This window comes from Lagopus muta, chromosome 30 (genome assembly GCF_023343835.1).
Source record: "Lagopus muta isolate bLagMut1 chromosome 30, bLagMut1 primary, whole genome shotgun sequence".
In the NCBI taxonomy this organism is placed as follows: domain Eukaryota; kingdom Metazoa; phylum Chordata; class Aves; order Galliformes; family Phasianidae; genus Lagopus; species Lagopus muta.
The window spans coordinates 246,374-268,504 of NC_064462.1; the positions used below are offsets into that span (position 1 = coordinate 246,374).

The 22,131-nt window shown below is 55.3% G+C and overlaps 3 protein-coding genes across 38 annotated transcripts in view; 2 read left to right on the forward strand and 1 right to left on the reverse strand.

Annotated features, from left to right (window-relative positions):
- Nucleotides 1-1,032, forward strand: part of LOC125686009 (maternal embryonic leucine zipper kinase-like) — a 111,519-nt gene extending 110,487 nt beyond the window's left edge. For all 10 annotated transcript variants that reach the window (XR_007373567.1, XR_007373566.1, XR_007373569.1 and 7 more), the window contains one exon: nt 753-1,032. The gene's annotated coding sequence lies outside the window, so the exon portion shown is untranslated. The remainder of the gene's footprint in view (nt 1-752) is intronic.
- A 5,200-nt stretch (nt 1,033-6,232) lies between these two features.
- On the reverse strand, nt 6,233-11,162 carry LOC125686042 (zinc finger CCCH domain-containing protein 11A-like). Of its 7 annotated transcripts, XM_048929679.1 has the most exons (8): nt 9,385-10,462; nt 8,723-8,892; nt 8,311-8,434; nt 7,792-7,854; nt 7,460-7,546; nt 6,992-7,330; nt 6,603-6,679; nt 6,233-6,482 (listed from the first exon to the last, which is right to left on the reverse strand). In XM_048929679.1, exons 1-8 carry the CDS (start codon nt 9,593-9,595, stop codon nt 6,426-6,428), a joined length of 1,128 nt encoding a protein of 375 aa, XP_048785636.1. In that variant the 5' UTR covers nt 9,596-10,462; the 3' UTR covers nt 6,233-6,425. The 7 variants fall into 7 exon arrangements, with proteins under 7 accessions (XP_048785636.1, XP_048785631.1, XP_048785630.1 ...); XM_048929674.1 differs by adding an exon at nt 11,128-11,162 and having other exon boundaries at nt 6,233-7,330; nt 9,385-9,664; XM_048929673.1 differs by adding an exon at nt 11,025-11,091 and having other exon boundaries at nt 6,233-7,330; nt 9,385-9,664.
- LOC125686043 (translation initiation factor IF-2-like) lies at nt 10,614-19,001 on the forward strand. Of its 21 annotated transcripts, none has more exons than XM_048929684.1 (9): nt 10,682-11,740; nt 13,200-13,255; nt 13,400-13,578; nt 13,838-13,930; nt 14,059-14,358; nt 14,451-14,541; nt 15,264-15,442; nt 17,511-17,855; nt 18,814-19,001. In XM_048929684.1, exons 1-2 carry the CDS (start codon nt 10,844-10,846, stop codon nt 13,224-13,226), a joined length of 924 nt encoding a protein of 307 aa, XP_048785641.1. In that variant the 5' UTR covers nt 10,682-10,843; the 3' UTR covers nt 13,227-13,255; nt 13,400-13,578; nt 13,838-13,930; nt 14,059-14,358; nt 14,451-14,541; nt 15,264-15,442; nt 17,511-17,855; nt 18,814-19,001. The 21 variants fall into 21 exon arrangements, with proteins under 21 accessions (XP_048785659.1, XP_048785660.1, XP_048785641.1 ...); XM_048929687.1 differs by having other exon boundaries at nt 15,267-15,442; XM_048929691.1 differs by having other exon boundaries at nt 14,182-14,298.
- The last annotated feature ends 3,130 nt before the right edge of the window (nt 19,002-22,131 follow it).

Below are 22,131 nucleotides of genomic sequence, written 5' to 3' on the forward strand. Positions count from 1 at the left end.
ATGGCAAGCTTAAAAAGTGAAAGTAGGTATTTCTTACGTGAGAAGTGCAGAAGTGTGATTTCAGCTCATTTCTGTTAGATATTCCTGAGAGTTAAGCAATTAAAATACTGTTGTTGTTCTATTGGAAGTTCTTGCATTCAGGATAGTTAAAGCAGTGCTTAGAGATATAACAATAAATGGTGGGAGTATCTCTTGGAAGTGTTGAGAACATGGCTGTCTGGGGCCAACTGCTGCTATGGAAAGCTGAATCTTCGAGCTGTATTGAGTTGTCTCCACAAATGCAAAGCTGCTCCACAGAGCTCTTTTCCAACACATGGGCAATAGAACTTTTTAGGCCGTTATTCAACATGTAGTATTAACTGTGGTGATGCAACTCGCACCTTTCACATAAAGGAAAATGCTTGATGTGCAATGCAACCTTTTGACATAGTAAATTCCTCAGTGTTTGTCCTGAGACCAGTGGCAGAACAAGAAGCCAGTTCTGGTCCTCATCCCTTCCAAACCTGCAGTACTGCACTGCGCCGGCCCCTCAAAGACTTGAATACAGAGCTCAGGGGGGATCAGTCTCAGTTTTGTGTTTAGTCTTGTTGTTCTAGTTAAAACCTATTTTATCACGCTGAAGATGCAGACTAGAGATAGATAGGAGGCTGGCTTTAAAAAAGTAATTGCTAATCGTGAGAAATCCTGACTGAAGAGAAGTCAATCCTCTACTGCAGAAACATACCTGCTTTGGTTTGGATACTTTCTTTCAGAGAGCCAGTGCACGACAGTCATCGCAGTTAAGAAGCCCAAAACACCAGCAAATACGTATGAACTGACAGCAGCTGAGGTTCTTCCTGAGAGGAGGTAAGTGTGCAGTTATCTGTATACGTTCTTGGTTTAGAGCAGTGCTACCTCAATCAGTGAACAGCCTAGGAAGCATTGTTCACAACAGCAAGCTGTATTTCCTTTCTCTTGGTTAAAATTCTCCTAAAACCTCTTGTATTCCCTGGGAAACACTGAAAGCAGAAAATAAAAATTAAAACTAGAAGTCACTCATCTTCAGAATGCATTCCTGTTTTCCATAACATAAATCCCATCTTGTTCCATTTTCCCTGTGCTGCAGTTTTAAAAAGCATCTCTGAGCTTCAAGCTCAACTGACATGTAAGCAGAAACTCTCATAATACACGACACTTCCTTTTGTTTTCTTTATCTGATCATATTCTAATAGTGCATATGAAATAACTACAGTCTGATTGCTGAGGAAAAGTGCCGCCACACTAACAGCTGCTTTTATTCCCAGTTGACCTCCTCCTCTCCAGAGGCTCCCAGTACCAACACTGCGATTCTCTCTGCAGAGGCTAGCCTCACTTCCAGTGCCCTGTCCTCTCCACCTCCCCCTGTGCAAGTCATGCTGTTTACAGCAGCAGTCTCCATCTGCAGCTCACTCTCTCACACCAAGTTCTGCTCGCAGGGAACGGTGTGGGGGGTTGCTCTCACCCCAGCACAGATGAACTCACTTTCTCTTTAACCCTTTTTCCTTTGTCGTACCCTCAGTTACACTTCCACATACCCTCCATTCTACTTCTGTATACCAGTAACTATTGCCTTTCTTATGCCATCAAAACAGTTTGTCCCATTCCTTTCACAATCCACAAATCAAACCGTACAGTTCTTCAGCTTCCACAAACACCCAGCACTTGGTCTCTCATGATTAGGGTACTCCATTATAAAACTGGTCCCGTTATTCCATTTATGTTCCTAGTTCCTTATTTGATAAGGAACCTCCGGCCCTCCTGCAGCATCCTTCCAATGTGCCAACATACACCTGAGAGGTGTTTGTTTGTTTGTTCTGTTGGTATTTCTTTCCCTTGCGATCCTCCCATAGCGCTATTTTGTTGTTTTATTAGTTTATTAACGTTTCCACTAATTACTCCTTTTACCCTGAAGTTTCCCCAAAACAATCCCCAAAACTTGTTCCACCACTGTTGTCCACACTCCAGACACGAGTAACACCAATCCCCTTGCTGTATCTCTTTACAAGCTGAGCAGAGTATAACATAATCTGGATAAAATAATATGTGAAATATACACCTTTCTTCCGGTCGGTCACTGTAATTTATGACATATAGGTTCCCATATTCATCCCACTCCAAAAAGTTCATTTGCATTTACACTAAAACCATTCAGATTCCCTTTTTCCCAATTTATCAAAAAGAAGAATTTTACTTCTTTATCGGTGAGCGAGAGGGATGGGAATGTAACAAATGAGCCTTGACATAAGGCACTTGATTAAGAATTGATTTTTTTAATGACAGATTCAATTTCGTTTTGAAAACCAAAACAAAACATTTGGCAATCAAAGAAAAGCTCTATAAATACTGGTTAATAAGCTTTAATATCATACCAAAATACTTTTTCACGTCAGTTAACGTAGTTAATAAGGTATTTGTGGGTTTTGTTTATATACATACAATATATGGCTTTATTTCGCAAAAACAACAACAACGAACACCAAAGCATTGCTAACAGCAACAATTAGTCACCAAGATTCCCTTTTGAGCCCTTTTCACATTAACCAGAGCAGGGGTTGGCGTTAGACTTGGGTACATCAAGGATTTCGGTTCAGGATAGGGTTCTGAGAAAGAAACAGTCCTGCAAGAGGACTCGAGGTCGGGAACGGACTCCATCAGGCATGCAGACCCCCGGCCGCGTGCCACTGCCAGACCCTCGCCCCGAGTCCAACAGGAGCACCCCAACAAACAGCCCCGTGCCGCCCTCAGCCCCGCGAGACCCCCGCTTCCCCCAGCCACAAGCGGCCCCCAAAACGCGCCCAGGCCTTCAGGGCTCCAGAGGGACGCCCCAAATGCCCGCGGGACCCCGCAAGTCCCCACGATCCACAGCCCAGCCCCGCAAGGAGCCCCATTCCGCATTCCGAGCCCCTGAGCCGCTCCCGGCCCCAAACCGCAGGCCCCCCCCCCCGCTCACGTGACACGCAGCCCGTGCTCCGCGCGTCGCCTAACGATGACGTCACGCCGCCGCACGGCCGTAGCCCGGGCATGCCCTCACTCGGCATGGCGGGCCGGGCACCGCCGGACGAAACGCGCACGCGCACGGCGTGGAGAGGAAGCCCGCCCTGGAGTCGAGTGACGGCCGCGGCGGCCAATCGGCTCTGCGGAGACGGGGGGCGGGCACGCGCGGGCAGCCAATAACGGGCGCTGACGTCACGCATCTCCCGGCCCCGCTCCCTGCGGTGGCGTGCCGTGTGTCGGAGGCGCAGCGCTGCCGTCAGAGCCGCCGGCCCGGCCGGGCTGCCGTGCCGTGTGCCGCCCTCCCGCAGTGAAGGTGCTCGGGGGGGCCTCAGCGAGGCGCCCGGCTGCAGGCTGCAGCTGCAGGAGAGCCCTGCTCTCTCGTGTTCCCTCTCCTCGGAGGCCATATCCTCCAAGCCCTTCCCCAGCCTTGCTGCCCTGCTTTGGAGCTGCTCCAGCACCTCCGTGTCCTTTCTGTGCTGAGGTGCCCAAATCTGAGCACCGAACTCCAGGTGAGGCCTCAGCAGTGCCGAGTACAGGGCAGGATGAGTTCCCTAGTCCTGCTCACCACTCCGTGCCTGATCCAAGCCTGGGTGCCGTTGGCCGCCTTGGCCACCTGGACACACTGCTGGCTCGTATTCAGCCGGCTGTCCGTCAGCACAACAAGGTCCCTTTCTGCCAGGCAGCTTTCCAGCCACTCCTCCCTAAGCCTTCAGGGTTGCCTGGGGTTGTTGTGACCGAAATGCAGGACCAGACACTTGGCCCTACTGAGACTCCTGCAGTCAGCCTTGTCCCACGGATCCAGTCTATCCAGGTCCCTCTGCAGTGCCTTTCTCCCCTCAGGCAGATCAACACTCCTCCCAGCTTGGTGTCCTCTGCTAACCTACTGAGGGCACGCTCAGTCCCCTCATCAATATCGGTAGTAGAGATGTTCAATAGAAGCGGCCCCAGTGCTGAGCCCTGGTATATTGTATTATATTGTGTTACAGTGTGTTATCTTGCATTCTGATCTCTTGTTTAGTAAATTAGTTTGTTTCTCCTCAGAACGTTGCTGCTGTTTTGTTTTGGGGCCCATCTCTCTATCCTTTATCCCTGATCCCTTTCCGGGGTCCCTCCACCCTGCCAGTCACGGAACCAGGCCAAACCAGCCCATAAACTGTTGACAAAACCCCATTCCTGGAGACATTCGAGGTCGGGCTGGACGGGGCTCTGAGCGACCGGATCAAGAACCTCCTCAGACACTGTACACCTCCCCTACAGCCAGTCCAGGGCCTCACAGAAACCCACAGTCCCCATCAGCACCCCTTATCCCTTCCCTGGGCTCCCCCAGAACTCCCGTTTCCTCCTTCTGACCTCCCTTACCCCTCGGGTCACCCTTGGGATCTCACAGTCCCTGACAGGACCCCCCTCACCGTCCCAGGACCCCCATATCCCACCTGGGGCTCTGCTGCTCAACCCGGCGTCCTCAGTGAGCCGTGCCGCAGTGCTGCACCCTGAGCCCTTCTGCAGCGCTGCAGGACGGGACACACGCAGATCCCAGGGCAGTGGGCACAGCTCTGCGTGTCACCACCCGGCACAGGAACGCCACCCTGCGCTGCCTGTGAAAGTCTTGCCTTGGCTCCTGGCACATCTTCCATCTCCAGAGCACACGAGCAGTGTCCCTCAGGCTGCGGCTCCGGGTTGACCCCACAGCGTCCAAACGAGGCACCCTGCAGCAACCCACATCTCAGGATGGGCTGCAGCTGCGCCCCAGTGCCTTCATTACAGAGAGGAGAATGAAGGAGCGCAGCGGGGCATATTTGCTCCTGACATTTCCCCCGTCTGCATTGGCTGTGCCATGGGAGCGGCATTTGTCACAGAGCTGTGAGTGCAGGTGTGTGTGCATGCAGGGTGTGCAGACATCATTGAATCATAGAACGGCCTGGGTTGAAAAGGAGCACAGTGCTAATCCCTGTGCAGGTCGCCAACCAGCAGCCAGGCTGCCCAGAGCCACATCCAGCCTGGCCTTGAATGCCTGCAGGGATGGGGCATCCACAGCCTCCTTGGGCAACCTGTTCCAGTGCCTCACCACCCTCTGGGGGAAAAACCTCTTCCTAATATCCAACCTAAACCTCCCCTGTCTCAGTTTAAAGCCTCTTGTCCCATTACCACCCACCCTCACACACAGCCGTTCCCCTCCTGTTTATACGCTCCCTTCAAAGACTGGAAGGCCACAATGAGGTCTTCCCAGGGCCTTGTCTTCTCCAAGCTAAACAAGCCCAGTTCCCTCAACCTTTCCTCACAGCAGAGCTGCTCCAGCCCTCCGATCATCTTAGAGGCGGTGTTGAACATCAGTGTGCATTGCACGTGGGTGTGAGCAGGGTGTTTCCACGTGAATGTTAGTTTTGCACGTGTGTGTGCATGAACACGGCTGTGTGCATCAAGGTCTTTGCACAAGGCTGTGTGGTTTTGCACACGTTTGCGTGCACGTGGATGGAGCGTGCACACAGGGCTGTGCAAGGATGTGCTTACATGTGCGTGTGGTTGCACAGGTGTGTGTGCAGGGAAGTCCTTGCACGTGGGCGTGCGGTTCTGCACAGGGCTGTGCACACAGATCTGCGTGCAAGGGAGCGGCGGAGGTTCCTGGGAACAGGAGATTCCTGGGAGAGGCAGAACTCACACGAGAGTGCTGGAGAGCACAGGGCCGGGAAGCACAGCTCCGCAGCACTGCGCTGTGCACAGCAGCCTGCAGGATGGCACCGATGGAACCAGGACACGGCGTCACACCAGGCGCTGCAAAGGAAAAGCTCCATCCCAGCCCACACAGGGACAGGCAGGCAGGCGCTGTGGAGGGCTGCACGACAGAGGGGCACCTTCTGAGTGCCACGACCTGCAGCGCTGTCTGTGGGCAGAGCAGTGCCGGGATGGCAGCTTGGTGGTCCTAAGCTGCAGAGACGCTGCTCTGGACCTGCAGCCTGTCATTTTTTGAGCAAACGCCGTCCTTTTGGGGAACTTTGCTCATTGTACACTCATCATAAAGCAAAAAACACTCAGCGCTGCCCTGGGAAACTCAGCAATCTCTGTGGCAGCGTTCTCTAAGTCAGCACGCTGGTGGCCAGGCCTTGTTACTCGCAGCTCTCTGCACGTGCTCTGCAGGCGGTCTGTTTGTGGGCAGTGCAAAGGACTGCTGCCTCCGCTGCACCAACAGACGGCAGCATTCGCTGATGGAGCTGTGGGAGTTCTGACCAAGAGCGAGGAGGTGGTGCAGCAGGCACTGAGTGCCGCTGGACAAAGCGGGCCGTGTGCTCCTTGTCAGTCTCTAATTGCAGCTGTTTTTAATTGACTGCACCCAAAGTTGGAGTGCCGAGTTGGGCGGCACTCGCAGCGCTGCCCTGTAACGCCGCGCGCTGCAGCGCTGCCTTCTGTCGCTCCTCCTCTCAGTCGTGCAGCTGCAGCCTCTGCATCATCTCCACAAGGCTGTTCATTGCGGAGGACTGGAAAGAAACAGAGCGAGTGTAGAAACAGGACAGTGCTTCCCTCGGGAAATCTTTCATGTCTGACAGACGGAGGCCCTGAGAGCAACGAGAGCCGTGTCTGCGCTCTCCAGGACTCACCTCTGCACGTGCAGCAGCTGCTCTCAGAGAAGCCTTCTTCAGCTCTGCTCTCCTCTCCTTTCGTCGCTGTCTTCTTGCTATAAGGCGAGAAAAAAGATGAATTTGTTTTGTCAGCAGCAAAACTGCAGCAACCAATGGCAGAAAAAAGACAAAGGAAATTGGACTAGGAAGCCCCCCAGTGAATGACATTTCCAGTGGGACGTGCAGAAGACCACCATGCAGGTAAAGAGACGGGCTTGCATGTTCCGGCACCTCGCTGCCTTTGGACTCGGCAGCCTTCAACCCCTTTCCCCTCTTCAGAGAAGGAAAAAGCAAAGCAAACCCCAAGCAGACTCCGCGTGCTTGCAGAGGGCAGCAGCTCAGCGCGGCGGTAGCACAGCCCTGCTCACCTCTGCACCTGGAGCTCCGTGCTGCGGCAGGCCCAGGCCGTGCTGCTGGAGCCGGCACGCCGTCTGCGCTCTCGGCCCTCACTCTCTTGTTGGCAGGCAGCTGCGCTGCTGCTGGTGTCCCTTCCTCCAAGGCCTTGCGTTTGCATCCAGCCTGGGCCTTGGAGACGGAGTGGGGGCACGCGGCAGGGGAAGCTCTTCCCCCTGTGCTGGGACCTGCTCTGTGAGGAAGCCCTCCAGCCTGGAGAGGAGCTTGAGCTGCTGCCTGTTGACAAGCTCTCTCCGAATGCACCTGCTGCACCACTTTCACATAGATATCGCCATTGGGCTCAGCACCGATCTCTGTTAAGGAAGGAGAAGCAGCAAGAGTTAACAAGAGCCCAACGCTACTTTCAGTCTGCAGAATGGGCCGCAATGCTGGGACATCTCATCTGGAGCGCCCCAAACCCCGATGCCTGTTGTGTGCTGTACCTCTCTTGGGTGCCCTGTCACACTCGCTGCTCCTCCTCTGCCTTTCCGCATGGCTGCGCTTCAGAGGAAGGCCGCTGGCATCGGCTTCTGACAGAAAACAAGAAATACATGAAGAGCATCTCCTTTGAGGAAGAACTCAGCACAGTCAGACACAAACTTCTGGTCCTCAAGCGTAGCTTCTTCAATTGGCTTTTCCGCTGCTTCAGCGCAGTGCCACTTCTGCCGTCAGCACAGAACTGCAGTGCCTTTCTTCTCTCCTCCATCACACACAGCCCTGCATGCAGCCCTGCTTAGAGGCAGTACCCACACCACAGCTCACAGCAGCTCCTTACCTGCGGAGGCTTTCCGTTTCCCCCCAGGCCCAGCACCATCCCACGGACGCGCAGGCTCCGTCCCTGCAACAACAGATGGAGCGTGATTTCACAGACACCAGGAGCAGCACTGTGCCGTTAGCCCACGTCCACCCCCGAAAACCAAAAGACAAACCAAAACAGAAACTGATGCTTACACAAAGCATTACTGCTCTCATTCCTGCTCAGATGGCAGCAGAGCAACCCCGGTCTGCCTGACAGCTCTGCATTCTGCAGAGCAAAGGTGCACCAGCAAACAAAATGCTGTCAGGGGCAAAAGCTGAGGAAGGCATTTTTTGGCCCTAGAAGGAATTCACTCAGTTCCCAGCACCATCATGTACACACAGACATCTCTCTGACTGCTGCCATCCACTGCCACTGTTGGCATCTTTAACGCTTCCACCATGGTTCCTTGACATCCCTACAGCACTGCACCCGCTCAGCAGTAAGACTTAAAATGCATTCTTCCATCCGTCATGGCAGAGGACTGCAGAAACTCACTTTTGCATGGCAGTGAGGACGGCCCGTCCCCATCGCGTCCCTCTGTGCGCTGCCAGGCGCTGCCGGATCTCTGGCAGCCTGCTGGCTGCTGCTCCCAAACGCGGGGAACCGCGCCGCGCTGCTTCTGAGGAGGGAAAGGAAGAAACGTTGGAGGGAACGGGCAGCCAAGGTTTGCAGAGAGGTTCCAGGCTGTGCCGGAGATGGGATAGCAGAGTGCTGGGACGTTATTTATCGCTAAGGGAAAATAGGGCCTGAGCCGTGTCCACGCCATCAGCCCAGGCTGTCAGCAGGGAGCACAGAACCCAACTGGTTACTGAGGTCACAAAGGACCTGCAGGGCTCCCCCTGCTCGGCCCCTTCCCTTAAAAATGAGAAAAAGGAAGAAGAGCCAAGCAAAAGAAACCCGGCCGTACCTTTCTTGTCACACACTCCATGTCTCCTCGCTGAGACATGACTGCTGTCTCAGAGGAAGCTGAAGAGAGAGCTTTCTCTCTCCGCAGGAACTTCCCTCGCTCCTGGAAAGACCTGGCTCCACTCTTCCTGACACTGCCTCGATCTCTGAAACTCCGTTTGGACAGGAGCCCTGCAGAAATTATCAAGTGAAACATCATGAGGAAGAAGCATTTTCCCAGCTTCTGCCATGCGATTTAGTCCCTTGAGGAGGACAATGTCTGGAAATCAGCTGGCTGCAAGAGCTGCCTAGTGCCAGCTCCAGCTCGTGCCTGACTGCCACGGCTGGTGCCAGCAGGTGCTCTTCTCCATCTCCTCAGTAGCTCTGCACCCAGCCATCCGTGGGGCACGAGGCACAAGTTGCACCGTGCAGCCTGCACTCTCCTTCCTTTTTGATGTCTGACATGAAGGCAGGGGCCCAGCAGTGGATTTCCAAGGGAGTAATGACATTTCGTCGTCCTCATCGAATCGTGGGAGGGAATCTCAACCAGAACCCATCTCCCCTTGACACAGCCGTGCTGAGGGGCACCGCTGGAGCTGGGAACTCCTGCCCAGCCCCGCTTTCTGCTGAGACACCTCCCGGCACCCACCCAGCACCAACCCAGCTCACCTGCTCACTGCTCACCCTGAGCCGTGCCCAGCTCACGCACACGCCGCAGCGCTGCTTCCAGTGGGCTCTCACAGCTGATCTCTCTCAAGAAGGGCTCACAGCTCAGTCTGCATGCAGCACGCTTGCCACAGCCCCAGCTCTGCTCCCAGCTGTGCCACAAACGCTCCCAGACCGGGAACCACTGTGACCTCAGCGACGGCCCGCATGGCTTCTGTGCCTTCATCATAAGGGAAGGAGACGGATGCCTCCCAGATCCAAATGGCAGGAAACCAACACCAGGTCACCCAGTGGGGCTCTGTGATGTGAGATAACAGAGGAGTGGGGATGACTCTTGTGCGTGCAGCCCAATAAAAACCAGTGAAAACCAATATGGCCTCGTCGTGGTCAACAGAGCCCCAGGGGAACCAGTAGAAGCAATGGTGCACATCTGTGTGCCCAGGGCCGGTGCTGGCCTCTGCCTGTGGCTTTGGGCCCCGGGGCCGCTGTCAGCATCCCTGGCTGTGCCTTCAGGCCCTGGGCTCTCTGTCTGTGGTTTCAGGCCCCACAGCTGGTGCCGGCCTCTCTGTGGCTTTAGGCTGCAGGACCCTTCCAGCCTCTCAGGCTGTGGCTGTGTCTTTCCACCTGTGCTGGCCTCACGGCTGAGGCTGTGCCTTCAGGCCCTGGGGCCGGTGCCGGTCTCTCTGGCTGTTTTTAGGCCCAGCGCTGGTGCTGGCCTCTCAAGCTGTGGCTTTATGCACTAAAGCTTGTGCCAGCCTATAACAGCATGCACTTTAAAACAGTTCATGTAAGTAAATGAAAGCAGGAGAATGCTGAGCTCTTCTGGGTGTTTCTAGAATTGGGACACAGACAGGAGAGCTCAGCCGTGTGCGCTTGGTTGTATGCAGCAATCTCTACCACATTTGCAAACGTCGATAAATCCTTGTTATCCTGCTTTACAGGAGTAGGGTGTGACAAGAAACCAATGACTACCAGTTTACAGGAGGTAATGAATTTAAAGTTTCCCTTCTTCCCTTGGCACTTAGCTTACAGAGTTCTGCTGTGCCGGGTGCTGGTGTCATACCTCTAAGCCACAATATTGATGGGCTCAGCTGCCACCAACTGGTAGCTACTCAGCCACCTTGTGTGTGAAACGAGGAAAAAACGCCATTCTGAACCCACAGCACCTCAAAGCCCCTTCAAGAGCCCCCAGTACTGCCCTGAGCAGTTTTCCAGTTTTCCCTGCTGCCCCTTCAAAGCCTCAGGAGTGCCAGCAGCACCTCGTGCCTTAGGATGCCCGGTGGATTTCACAAGGATGCTCCCATCTCCTGCATTGTGATCAGTGGCAAAAGTATCCAACGGCGCTGACCGGAGCTGGGGGCTCAGCGGTGACATACAGGGAAACCTGCTGTGCTGCAGCGTGAGCCTCCGGTCCCGCTGCTGGGCACCGCCGGGCGCAGCCCGGCTCCGTCCTCTGCGCAGCTCCCTGCGCGGACCGATGGCCGCGCCCGGGATCGCCCCGAGCCTCCTCTTCTGCAGGCTGAGCCGCCCCAGCTCTCCCGGAATCCCACCCCAGCCATTTCCCACGCGGTGCCGAGGAGGGGAGGGGACGCGGGGGGAGCGACGGGGCCGGCGCTCGCAGTGCTACGACACGGCCGTTTGCGCCGCCCCGTCCTTACCCGGCGGTGGGTACGGGGACGGGGCGGCTTATTGGAGCTGCAGAAACGACCGCGGGCAGAAGCGCCGAGAAACGAACGGGAAACGTTTAATCCACGAACGCACACAGCGACAAACAGAGAAACGACCGCGTTGCCAACCGGCTCCCGTACAAACGGCGACTCTGGAGGACGGCTCGGTGCCGGCGGGGGATGGACAGGCCCCGCGCCGCCTTCCTCCGACCGCCCGGCGTCCCCGAGGCACGGGGCGGGCGGCGGCGCAGCGCCGCTTTCCCCGCACGGAGCCCTGCGGCTCCGCCGCCACTGCAGAAGGGGCCGGGCGCTGCGCGCGGGGTCCTTTCCGCCCGCTGTCGCGCCGTCATTGCGTCATCACCGCGCGTCCCGCAGGGCCCCGGCCCGGCTGCCCGCGGCGATGCCTGCGGTTGTTGCGTTGCGGGAACTCAGCGCAGCCTGCAGAGAGCGGTCCGGCGGCACGGGAAGATGGAGGCCGTGCGGTGCGAGTGCCTCAGCGGTGTGTGCAGCCCGCGAGGAGCCGAGCGGGGCCGGGAAGAGGAAGCCGTGGGAGTCCCGGGGAGGGACGCGCGATGGCAGCGTCAGCGGCGGGCTCGGCTGCTGCCTCCTCCGCTCCTGACGCCGCGCGCTGGCGCACTTTGAGAAGCGCCCAGAAGCCGGAGCCCGCTGTCACATCTGTGGGGTTCCACGGAACGCGCAGACGTGGGGTGAGTTGAGGTTGGATATCAGGACCAACTGCTGTACGGAAAGGGTTGGTAAGCACTGCAGTGGGCTGCCCAGGGAGGGGGTTGAGTCACCATCCCCGATGTGTTTAAAAATCGTCCGGGTGCGGTGCTCAGGGCCGTGATTTAGCGGAGGGAGCAGCCTGGAAGGAGCGGTCCTTGAGAGCAGCCCTGCGGAGAAGGACCTGGGGGTCCTGAGGGATGAAAAGCTGGACATGAGGCAGCAGTGCTCCTGCAGCTGGGAAAGCAAGTGGGATCCTGGGCTCCATCAGCAGAGGGGTGGCAGCAGGGACAGGGAGGTGATCGTCCCCCTCTGCTCCGCTCTTGTGAGGCCCCATCTGCAGCACTGCGTCCAGGTCTGCAGCCCCCAGTACCAGAAAGACAGGGAGCTGTTGGAGAGGATCCAGAGGAGAGCCACAAAGATGATCCGGGGACTGGAGCACCTCCCCTGTGAGGACAGGCTGAGGGAGCTGGGCTTGTTCAGCGGGGGGAGAAGAAGGCTGCGGGGTGACCTCATTGCAGCCTTTCAGTACCTACAGGGAGCCTACAAACAGGAGGGGAATCAACTCTTTGAAAGGGGAGATACCTGCAGGACGAGAGGAATGGTTTGAAGTTGAGGGAGGGGAGCCTGAGGTTGGATGTCAGGGGGAAGTTCTTTACAGAGAGAGTGGTGAGGTGCTGCAACAGCTGCCCAGAGAGGCTGCGGATGCCCCGTCCATCCCTGGAGGTGTTCAAGGCCAGGCTGGATGGGGCCCTGGGTGGCCTGGTGTGGTATTGAATGTGGAGGTTGGTGGCCCTGCGTGAGGCAGGGGGTTGGAGATTCGTGATCCCTGAGGTCCCTTCCAGCCCTGGCCATTCTGAGATTCTGTGAGGGTTGTTAGAGTTAGGGCAGTATGGTCAGGCTGCGGTTGAACTCGGTGCTCTTGAAGGTCCTTTCCAACGTGAGTGATTCTGTGATTCTGCGGGATGCTGTGTGCTGGATTGCTGTTCGTTGCAGAGCAGCAGCACAGGGCAGGACTGGGGACTGGGAAGATGGGGGTGGTGAGGGCAGTGTGCGGCCGTGGGCTCCTCCGGCGGTCCCAGGAAACATCTCCACGTGTCTGCGGCTGCGTGGAGGTGTGCGTGTCTCCTGCTGTACCAGAGATGGAGGGGATGGCGCTGACTGAGGGCAGGGACTGGAGCAGCACAAAGGCGCCGTGAGGCGGCCGCAGTCAGTCCGGCCGCAGCACAGACAGATGGCGCTGCGTTGGGTTTTCTTTCTGCCGGCTCTTGTGCACTCACAGCACTTCTGCCTCCCTCCTCTGTTGCACTGACCTTGCTTTTGTGCTGCGATCTGCCTGTTTAATAGCCCTGCTTCCTGCTTATCGCCGTGCTGTACAGTCACAATCACTTCACCAGCAGCTGTTTGCTGGAAAACTAATGCTCTCGCTGGTTTTTATTGCAGCTGCCAGCTGCTGGTGGACCTGAATGAGAAGAGATTGACCCAAAACTCGAATGATGGTGAGTGTGCTTGTTTGCTGTGCCACGCTGTGCCAGGCATTTGCTGCAATCAAGTCAGCGTAGGGAGTGTAGGTAAGCAGGAAGAGCACTGTCTGTCTGTCTTGTTATGAGTGGTAAATGTGTAACTTCTGTTTCTTCCTATAGAGGACAATGCACGTCTGCTTTTCCTGCTTGAGAAAATCCAACTGAATGCCAGCTAACAGAGGAAGTATTTTTCCAGATAAACTCTCTGGGCATGCTGTTCTCTCCTGGTTGAACCCAAAGGTTCCACCCATGCAGAGGTTATTCCTGTGCCCGTCTTCCAAAGCCCAGGCTCCATGAAGGTGAGCATTGTTTTGCTGATGATCTTCGTTGGAACACAACTGCCCTAAAAATTGTTGGAAAGTGGAAATGGAGCTGCCCTTCATGTCCTGAAATGCAGCTGCTCTGGAGGTGTGGGTCTTTGTGGAGCTTTGTGTGCATAGCTGTAGTCCTGGGGCTGTTGAGAGCTGGCTGTGTAGGGGCCTGGAGGTGGCACAAGAGCAGAGGGCACTTGTGATTCTTGCGCAAGCAGCCTGACCAGCTTCCATTTGTTGCTTGCAGGCACAGATGAAGATGCCATCACTGACGGCTTGACCAAACTCAATGCTTCCCAACGTCAGCGAGTTCTGATCACCTACAAGAGCACTCCTGCAGGTAGGTGCTCTGCAGAGATGTGTGAACGTGGTTGGGTCACTGGGTGAAAAGCGAAAAACGACCCAGCCTCCATAAGAGAAAGGTCAGCAGAGACTTTACCTGGCCAAGGTTGTTTTGTTCCTGTTCAGTTCAGAGCAGTTGTTGATGCAAGGAGGGTTGGAGCCTGAAGAGAAGTGGTGAGCAGCTCAGTTCCTTCTGTCCTCGAAGGCCGCACCTTCTGCCAGCTCCTTTCTCCTCTCTTGGCCTTCTAGGGTTTGATCGATGACTGGAAGTGACTTGAAGCTGAGTGGGAATTCTGAGAGGGTGATGATTGGGATGATGACTGCCAGCACCGTGTGTGACGTGCAGAACTAAGGAGGGCTGTGAAGGTTTGGAAGTCTTCCTTTCGAATGGCTCAAGTTCTGGCCAAGGACTTGCTGCTTTGTTATGTATGCCTTCTTATTTATTAACTCTTAAAGAAACCTGGCTGCACGTCACAAGCAGGTGCTGGTATCTGAAATCTTGCTTGGCGATTCCCTAGGGAGCAGGAACAGGTGAAGGCTGCCTGATTGAAATTCTGGCTTCTCGCACCAGTGAAGAGATTGGTCGCATTGATGAGAACTGCGAGCTTCGTAAGCAGAGCAAAAGGCCAGGCCTTGTCCTGCTGCCTGCCATCAGTGTGTGTGTGTGCAGGCAGGCGTGATAGGAAGGAGTCTGGGGAGCTTTCAGGTGTGACAAACTGGCCAACCTGGGTGTTGCTGTTTGTGCAGAGAGAAGCTAGACTGGAATTTCAGCAGCAGCTGAGCTGGTGTAACTGAAATGGGGAGGAGCATTCTGTCTGTCAGCAGGACGTGTGGCTCTCTTGCCAGTTTCTTGCTGTCTGCGCTTCTTAATTGGAGGCTGCAGCACTGATGATGATGGCTGGAGCGCTGCAGTGATGCTGAGAGCCCTGGGCCCAGCTCTGCACCCAGCAGGTGATGGCTGGCAAATGTTATGGGCAGCACCCAGGCAGTGGCCCTGCTCCTCACGGGTGCTGTGTGTGTTCCTGCTGGAAGCTGGCTGCTCCCTTGAGGATGGCGTCGTATCTGACACATCTGCCGTGTTCCCAAGGGTCCTCGTGTCCCTCGCGGCGCTGAGCCACGCTGAGGGAGAAGGGGCTGAATGTTCAGAGCTGTGGGCACAGCTCTGCACTCGGTGGTGAGGAGCTCCAGGCTGGCTTTTTCTCACCCTGTGCGTCCCATGGCTGCTCCTCAAGCCCAGCTTGTGCAGGGAGGGGGCTCTGACTCTGGGTGTGTGTGAGTGCTGTGGGCTCTTCTTTAAACATGCCAGTAAAGTGGGTTGCTGCTCGTTTCAGAAGGAGCCCAAAGCACACCTGAGCTGCGTTTCGCTGTCTTTGTGAGCTGTGTTCCCTTTGAAGGACTCCATTATCCATCTCCAGCACCCGTTCCTGAATGGGGAGTTCTCAGGAGTTGCTTCCAGTAGATGCTCTGGTGAACCGAGTCTTCTCTCCTTGGGTCCTTGCAGGGAACAGAGGTGAAGGAATGCATGTGGATGATGGCCTTGCTCAGCAGATGCTCAGGTGTGTAGCAATGTGCTTCCCAATCTATTCTTGTGCGTGTGATGCGTGGTGAAGAGAAGCCAGCCTGTGAAATGGGAATAATGGTTCTAGTCTCGTTTGCAAGCCTCTAATGAGAGTCTGTAGACTGGCTGGCTGCTTGGCAGGGGCAGTGACATTTTGGCTGTGGGTTGCCGTGCCTGGTTGGTGCTTGCTGGAAAATATCCATGGTCTAGACAAGCACAGGCCAGCAGTGCTCTAGCTGCAGGAATTAAAGATCTCCTGTATGCCCAGCCTTCTCCATCAGCCTTACTTTGTCATCCACAATGTCTGTCAGTGCCTGTACGAAGCGGGGGAGAAGAAATGGGGAACAGAGGAGGTGCAGCTGATGTCCGTCCTCTGTACACGGAACAGGGATCACCTGCTGAGAGGCAGCACCCCTGCACAGTGTGCTGGGTTTTCCTTCCCTTCCTTGTTTGTGCGTGGTGCCCTTGCAGGAGCTCCGTAGCTGTTCAGTGGATGTGAACTCCTCTGAGGCAGCAGGTGTCCTGGAGAGAGCCCCAGTGCATCCATTCCGTTCGGGCTGTTTCATTCCCTCCTGAGACTGAAAGGGGCTTCAGAAACCTCAGTACAACTGGCTGCAGCTCCAGCATGGAAAGCAGAGATCACAAAGTGATCTCCACGTCCTTGTGGAGCTCCAACTTGTCACCTTGCTCTCTGAGCGTGGAGCAGGACCAGCCATGCTGCGCTCTGTGTGTGTGTTGCCTGTGGGGCTGGAGGTGGGGAAGCTGCCCCAGTGACTGCAGAAGGGACTTGGGCTGCACTGTGCCTGCTTACAGGTCAGCCTCATCGTCTTGCTCTGTTTGCCTTGACTGGTGGGAGCGTAAGCCACCAGGTTTGTGTGTGGAGCCTTTGCTCTCAGCCCATTGCTGTCACTGGAATGGTAGCTATTAAAGAAGGACTGTCCGTAAAGCGCGTCTCATCAGCACTGCCTGATGCCTCCTACCGAGCTGCCTTGTCCTGGGGTTGCGTGCCAAAGGTGCCAGCACCTCCTGCTGGGACTCCTGGACACACTGCCCTTAGAACCCTGCTCGTGGTGCCTTTGTGATGTGCAATTCTCTACCAACCTCTGGGTTACACCTTTCTCCTAAGCCCCACGCTCCTGCCTGCTAAGCTGTGGTTCTTAGCACTACAGAACGTGGCTCTTGTTGGCTTTTGCAGGTGTTTGTAAGTGGTGGTGATGTTGGAAATGCCCAATAATTTTCCAGGACGGTGTCTCTGATAAAGCAGGTTTTATTTGCAATGGCAGTGTTGGGCCTCCTGCAAGCAGGAGCGCGCACAGAAAGCAGTGCTGCACCTTCTATGCCCTGCTGCCCGACGCTGATCCCTTTCTGCCCTGGCTCCTCACTGCTGAGTGCTGCAGGTTCGCACTCTGTTGCGACACTTCGCTGATCCCACAAATAGCAAGTGCACACAGATCCTTGCCATGCAGACACAAACATCTCCGTTGGTTAATGGCCTTCTGACCATTGCTTTCTTAACAAACATCTGGTCATCACTTTCGGATGCCTGCTTTACAGCATAAACGTAAACCTGACCTCTTCATTGTTTAATTACCCCCTTGGCATTTGCGCCCTTTACACTGGGTCACCGTTCTGGTCATCCGTCTGTCCTTGGATCGAGATAAGCTTGGAGGGAGGATAGAGGGGAGCATCCTGGATCTGCCTACAGCATCCTGACATTGCCACAGAGCGGGACAGCTGTGCTTTGTGTAAAAGCCCTGGCTCCTTGAAAGCTTGTTAAACGCATTTCACGTTCACTGGCTCACCAGTCTTACAGCACGTTTTCTAGTTCAGAATACTGTACCTACATTGTTTAAAACATTTAAGGTCTATTGCAACTGTGTGAGGAAGAATGTGTCGCACAGCGCAGTAACTGTGTGTCTAAAGTGTGTTCCTGATATGCAGATGATATCTCTCCTTGTCACATCAGCTACTCCTACAGACAAGTTACGGAATGCAAACACGTCGTGTTCTGTTTCTTTAGGTCAGTTGTCCATCTCAACATCCAGCGCAGGAACAACATTTCATTCCCACAGTGCATAATGCTGTGAAGGCATCGCAGGCCGCCTGCTCGTCTCCGCTGTGCTCAGGGGCTTTGCTGAGCTGCAGGCCCAGCGCTGCAGCCCCACAGCGCAGCCTCACGTCTGGTGACGGACTGCAGCTGGAAAACCCTGGCAGCGGAGGACGCTCCTGCCCCACAGAAGGACTCGCAGCTCCAGCGCCCTCAGTGCTGGAAGGAGGCTGCGGTGCCTCCACGCGATGGATGCGGTCCACCCGACAGCTCGTGTGGCTCACCGTGCGAGGCCAGCAGGAAGAAAGGTGGGCACGGGTAAGGCTGCATCAGAAGTGAGTGCAGAGCTGTGGGGCCGGTGGTCCAGGGTGCGGGGGCCCAGGTGGTGCTGCGGGACAGGCGTGACAGGAGGGCACTGGTGGTGCTGCCCGTCCTCGGCTGCAGGACTGGTGCTGGTGGCAGGGGCTCGGGTTCTGTGCCTGCAGCACCGATTTGCGGGTCGGTGTCTGCGTGGGAGGGATGGCACCCATCTCTCTAAGGGAGGCGAGGATGTTTTCGTCAGGAGGACGGCAGCTTCACAAGGGAGGCTTTGAACGAAGAGTGGGGAGGGCTGCTGAGCAACAGGATGGGGTGATGCGAGGGAGAGGGAGCAGAACATCGGCACTGCAGGGTGGCAAGGAAATGCCTGGAGGCACCACGATGGGGAGATCCCCCAGAGCTCCAGAGGAGGTTCTGGTGGGTAACGGGGGGAGGCTGCTGGGAGAGAGGAACGGATGGACAGAGGGATCGACGGAGGAGAGAAGTGTTGGAGGGAGGGAGGGAGGGATGGACAAAGGGACGGAAGGGCCGTGGGATGGATGGAACGCTTGTTGGATGAGAGGATGGATGCAAATACAAGTGGATGGAGGGATGGCCAGGAAAATAGGATTCCTGCCCCAGAGAGCAGTGTGCCTCCATGGGCACCTGTGGGGGTGGCCCTGAGGGTATGGAACCCACCTGCCATTGCCTGGAGCCCATTGGTTCGTTGTAACAGCAGTACACTGACAAAGTGCCTGCTGCAATCCTTGAAACCACGGCGTGCTCGTGGATTTTGGCAGCCAACTGACAACGTGGTTTCAACATTGCTGAATAGGCATTTGTTCTCCAGCAAAACAGTTCAGCATCTGCAGAGCGCTGCCAGTAACTGCAGTGGAACAGGGAGCAATTGTGAGAACAGATTTCTGCCTAGAATGCTTTCCGATTTAGTAACTAATGCATTTTATTTTTACTCTTGTAGGATTATCATGAGCTCTAGATATGCAGCTAAAAGAGTCTGAAAACCAGGAGTCCAAACCCTTGTCTGTGGAAGGCCCACCTAGTTACCCAGCTCCTGAGCAAAGAAAAGGAAGAATCAAGTCTTCAGTCAGCACACACACTCCAGTCAGTCAGCTCCGCAATAAAAGCTACCTTTTCCATGCACCTCCACTTACGTGTGGCAGAAAAGTGTTCTGGGCATTCAGCACATTGGATTCACATTCAATTAGCAATCCAAACTCCAAACAGTTATTTATGATTTCTTCTCTCCTTCTGCAGTCTCGTTTCCTCAAAGGGCGCTGCTTTACCCTGACTGGGCTGGCTCCTGCTTTTACCTTCACTGCTATTGGGGCTGCATTTTTGGCTCTGCCAGGCATCCCTGGTAGCCACACTCCTAAGTGCACGTGGTGTAAGATTTCTGTAACTTCTGGGGGGACGACCTTGTTTTTCCCAGGTTGTGTTAAAGCCAGAGGAGGGGGAGATGGTGGGGAGGGAATGGGGTGAGGGGTGGGCGATGGGGAGCTGGAAGGGATGGAGTGGGGGGTGTGGGGGAGGAGAGCAGAATGGAGGACGTGGAAAGAGATGGATGGAGAACAGGGGAGAGGATGGGTGGAGAAGAGGATGGGTGGAAAACGTGGAAGGAGAGATGGACAGAAGCGAAGGGATGGAGAACAAGGGACCAAAGCACCAAACCCCTCTCACCTTTGGGCCCAGCTTCTTCTTCAGTGCAGCTCCTGCGGCAGGCAGGGCCTCAGCTCTTCCCACATTCCTCCCTTCCTGCAAGGTTGCTTTTTTTCACGCCTACTTTGCTGTGCTATGGGTAGCTTTCCTACTTGCTTTCCTGTATATGTTACCATCCATTGCTTTTCACTTTTTATTCTCTTTTTGTTTCATTATTTTCCCTTCAACCCTCCCCACCCCCTCTCTCCTCTCCTCACCCCTACCTCCCATTTTTTCCTCCCCTCCCCCCCCTACTCTTTCCTCACCTTATGGCAAACTTTCCCAAATAGCTGCAGGCTTCTCCAAGTGCAGATTTGCCTGCCAGGTCTTAATAGACTAAGATGCAACTTTTTAGGAACAAAGTCAATACAAAACAAAAGAACAGAAGAACAGAAGAAACCCAAACACATTTCCACAAATGCCTTTGTTCACACCTACCCATTTCAATCACTGGATGTCAGGGAAACCGAGGAGCTATTCCACTGAGCTGAGGCTTGGCTCTTGGTGAGAGGTGTTTTCTGAATGGCAATTTTTCATTTCGCTTCTGCTTTTTAACTTTCCTACATGTGCACATGTAGCACTGGGAACAGGAGCTGTCAGGCACACAGAATTGAAGGAATCCCATGGAACACCAGTGTGAGGTTGGCATTTCCACTGAGCCGTCAGATGCACTGCAGATGCACTGCAGGATTGTTCTGGGACCTGCAGCAATGATTCTGCACATCTCCTGAGAAAACTGATAGCACTGCACAGCATCCAGGGCAAGGAGAACTTTCTAAACGGAAAAACAGGTCAAAGAAACGGCAAAGGAATGGAGAACAGGAAGGATTAAAATTTGCAGTAGCAGCTTGAGAGCTGTCTGATAGACTGCAAGAAAAAAAAACAGGAGCATTGGTCTTCTGTCCATCAAATAAGTACAAAAATGACGAAGCTAAATGTAACACAAATTACATTAACTGGCTGCTGTTAATAAAGAGACATGCACATCTGAAATGCTCCACAGAATTCCCAGAGATCACACCTTGCCACAGATGCCCCAGGTACCCTGAAAGGCAGTAAGATCTGTGAGCTGCGTTTCTGAGCTCTGTTCCAGAACTCTGAGATGACAGACAGCAGGACTTCAAATGCTGACGTACCAAACTGACACCAGGATTTCCTGCCTCTCTTTAATCACGAGCAGTTTTGAGCACAGCATTACTGCACCGCAACGTTTCAGTTCACTTCTAGAGCCTTCTGCCAGACGTGGGTTTCAGAGAGGGGCAGTAGTCCAGGGGCTCAGGCACTTGCTGTGATCCAGGGCTGCAAATGGTCTTTGTCTACTGAATTTCACCAGACCGTTCCTGTAGCAGGGAGCTGCCCATAGCTTTGCATCAGTCAGCTGGCTCTGAGGGTGCAGGCAAGGCTTTGGCTCAGATAGACCGGTACTCTTCTTTTCTGCCAGTACTTGGCTGACGGAGTTTGTGGCCGTTCTGTGGCACGGAATGCAATCAGCACGGAAGCATCGTTTGTCGTTGTGGATTTTGAGTAAGATTTCTCACCCTCTGCTCATGATGGGTAAGAGTTCAGGTGTCCAAAGAGAATAGTTGAGCCGAGAAAAAAAAAACAGGGCGGGAAAGACAAAGGAACCGAGGCCGATCGGCGGGGCGGATCCGGGCGGTGGGGCGCCGCCGACCCTCACGTCTCGCCACCGTCCGGCCGAGCCATGGGGTCCGGGCTCCCGGGAGTCGGGTGGTGGGAGGAGGACGGGTGCGAGCTGCGATAAACACCCGGCGCGGTCACAGCTCCAAGTTCTCCCTTAGAAGCTGGTGAGCTGCTGACACGGGCTGCCCAGAGACGCTGTGCGCATCCCGCCCCTCCGAGTCCGTTCCGGGCTCCCGCGGCGCCCCGGCTTCGGAACCGGCCGCTTCAGCCGCGGGGAGCGGCGGCGCGCAGGCTGTGCCGGCTGCCATCGGCCCGGGGCGACAGCGGCGGCCCGTCCCGGCCTCTCATTGGTCAGCGCCGGCGCCGCCCCGCCCCCGGCCTCCCTCTCATTGGTCAGTGCCGAAGCCGCCGGCTCTGTCTCTTCTCGCTCCCCTTCCCTTCAGCTCCCCGTCCCCTTCCGTTACCTTGCAGCGTCTCCCCCCGCTTTCCTTCCCTTCCCCTCCCTTGCGGTGTTTCCCCCCGGTCCCCTTTCGTTCCCTCGTGCTGTCCTCCCCCCTTTCCCTTCTCTTCCATTACACCATCTCCCCCCCGTCCCCTTCCCTTCCCTGGCACGAGAACCTTTCTCGTGTCACACGGGCTGAATTCAGCTCAGCAGAGTCTGGGTGCTGGGCACAAGAGAATTCTGCCACAGCGTTTCTGTTTCTGTTGCGGGAAGGGAGCGATGGGGATACGAGGGGATGCATGACTTGTGCACAGGAAACGTGCACGGCCGGCAGAGATGGCTGCCGTCCTGGGCACCCGCTCTTGCAGAGCATGGTCCTGCCGGGCCTTGGCAGCGGCTCTCCTTGCCACCCAAACTGCTCTCTCAAACCACCCAAACGGCTCCAGCTTCCTCACGTCAGTTGATGGCGACAGACACGACATCAGCAGACTGAGTGGA

Bases quoted from the DNA above. Each gene is read 5' to 3' on its own strand.
- LOC125686042 (XM_048929674.1), bottom strand. From the start codon at position 9,595: ATGATGAAGGCACAGAAGCCATGCGGGCCGTCGCTGAGGTCACAGTGG. The intron at 7,547-7,791 runs GTAAGGAGCTGC...GTTTTCTGTCAG, and splicing joins GAAACGGAAAGCCTCCGCAG to AAGCCGATGCCAGCGGCCTT. The intron at 7,331-7,459 runs GTACAGCACACA...CTTCCTTAACAG, and splicing joins TGACAGGGCACCCAAGAGAG to AGATCGGTGCTGAGCCCAAT.
- LOC125686043 (XM_048929683.1), top strand. From the start codon at position 10,844: ATGGCCGCGCCCGGGATCGCCCCGAGCCTCCTCTTCTGCAGGCTGAGC. The intron at 11,741-13,199 runs GTGAGTTGAGGT...TTTTTATTGCAG, and splicing joins ACGGAACGCGCAGACGTGGG to CTGCCAGCTGCTGGTGGACC.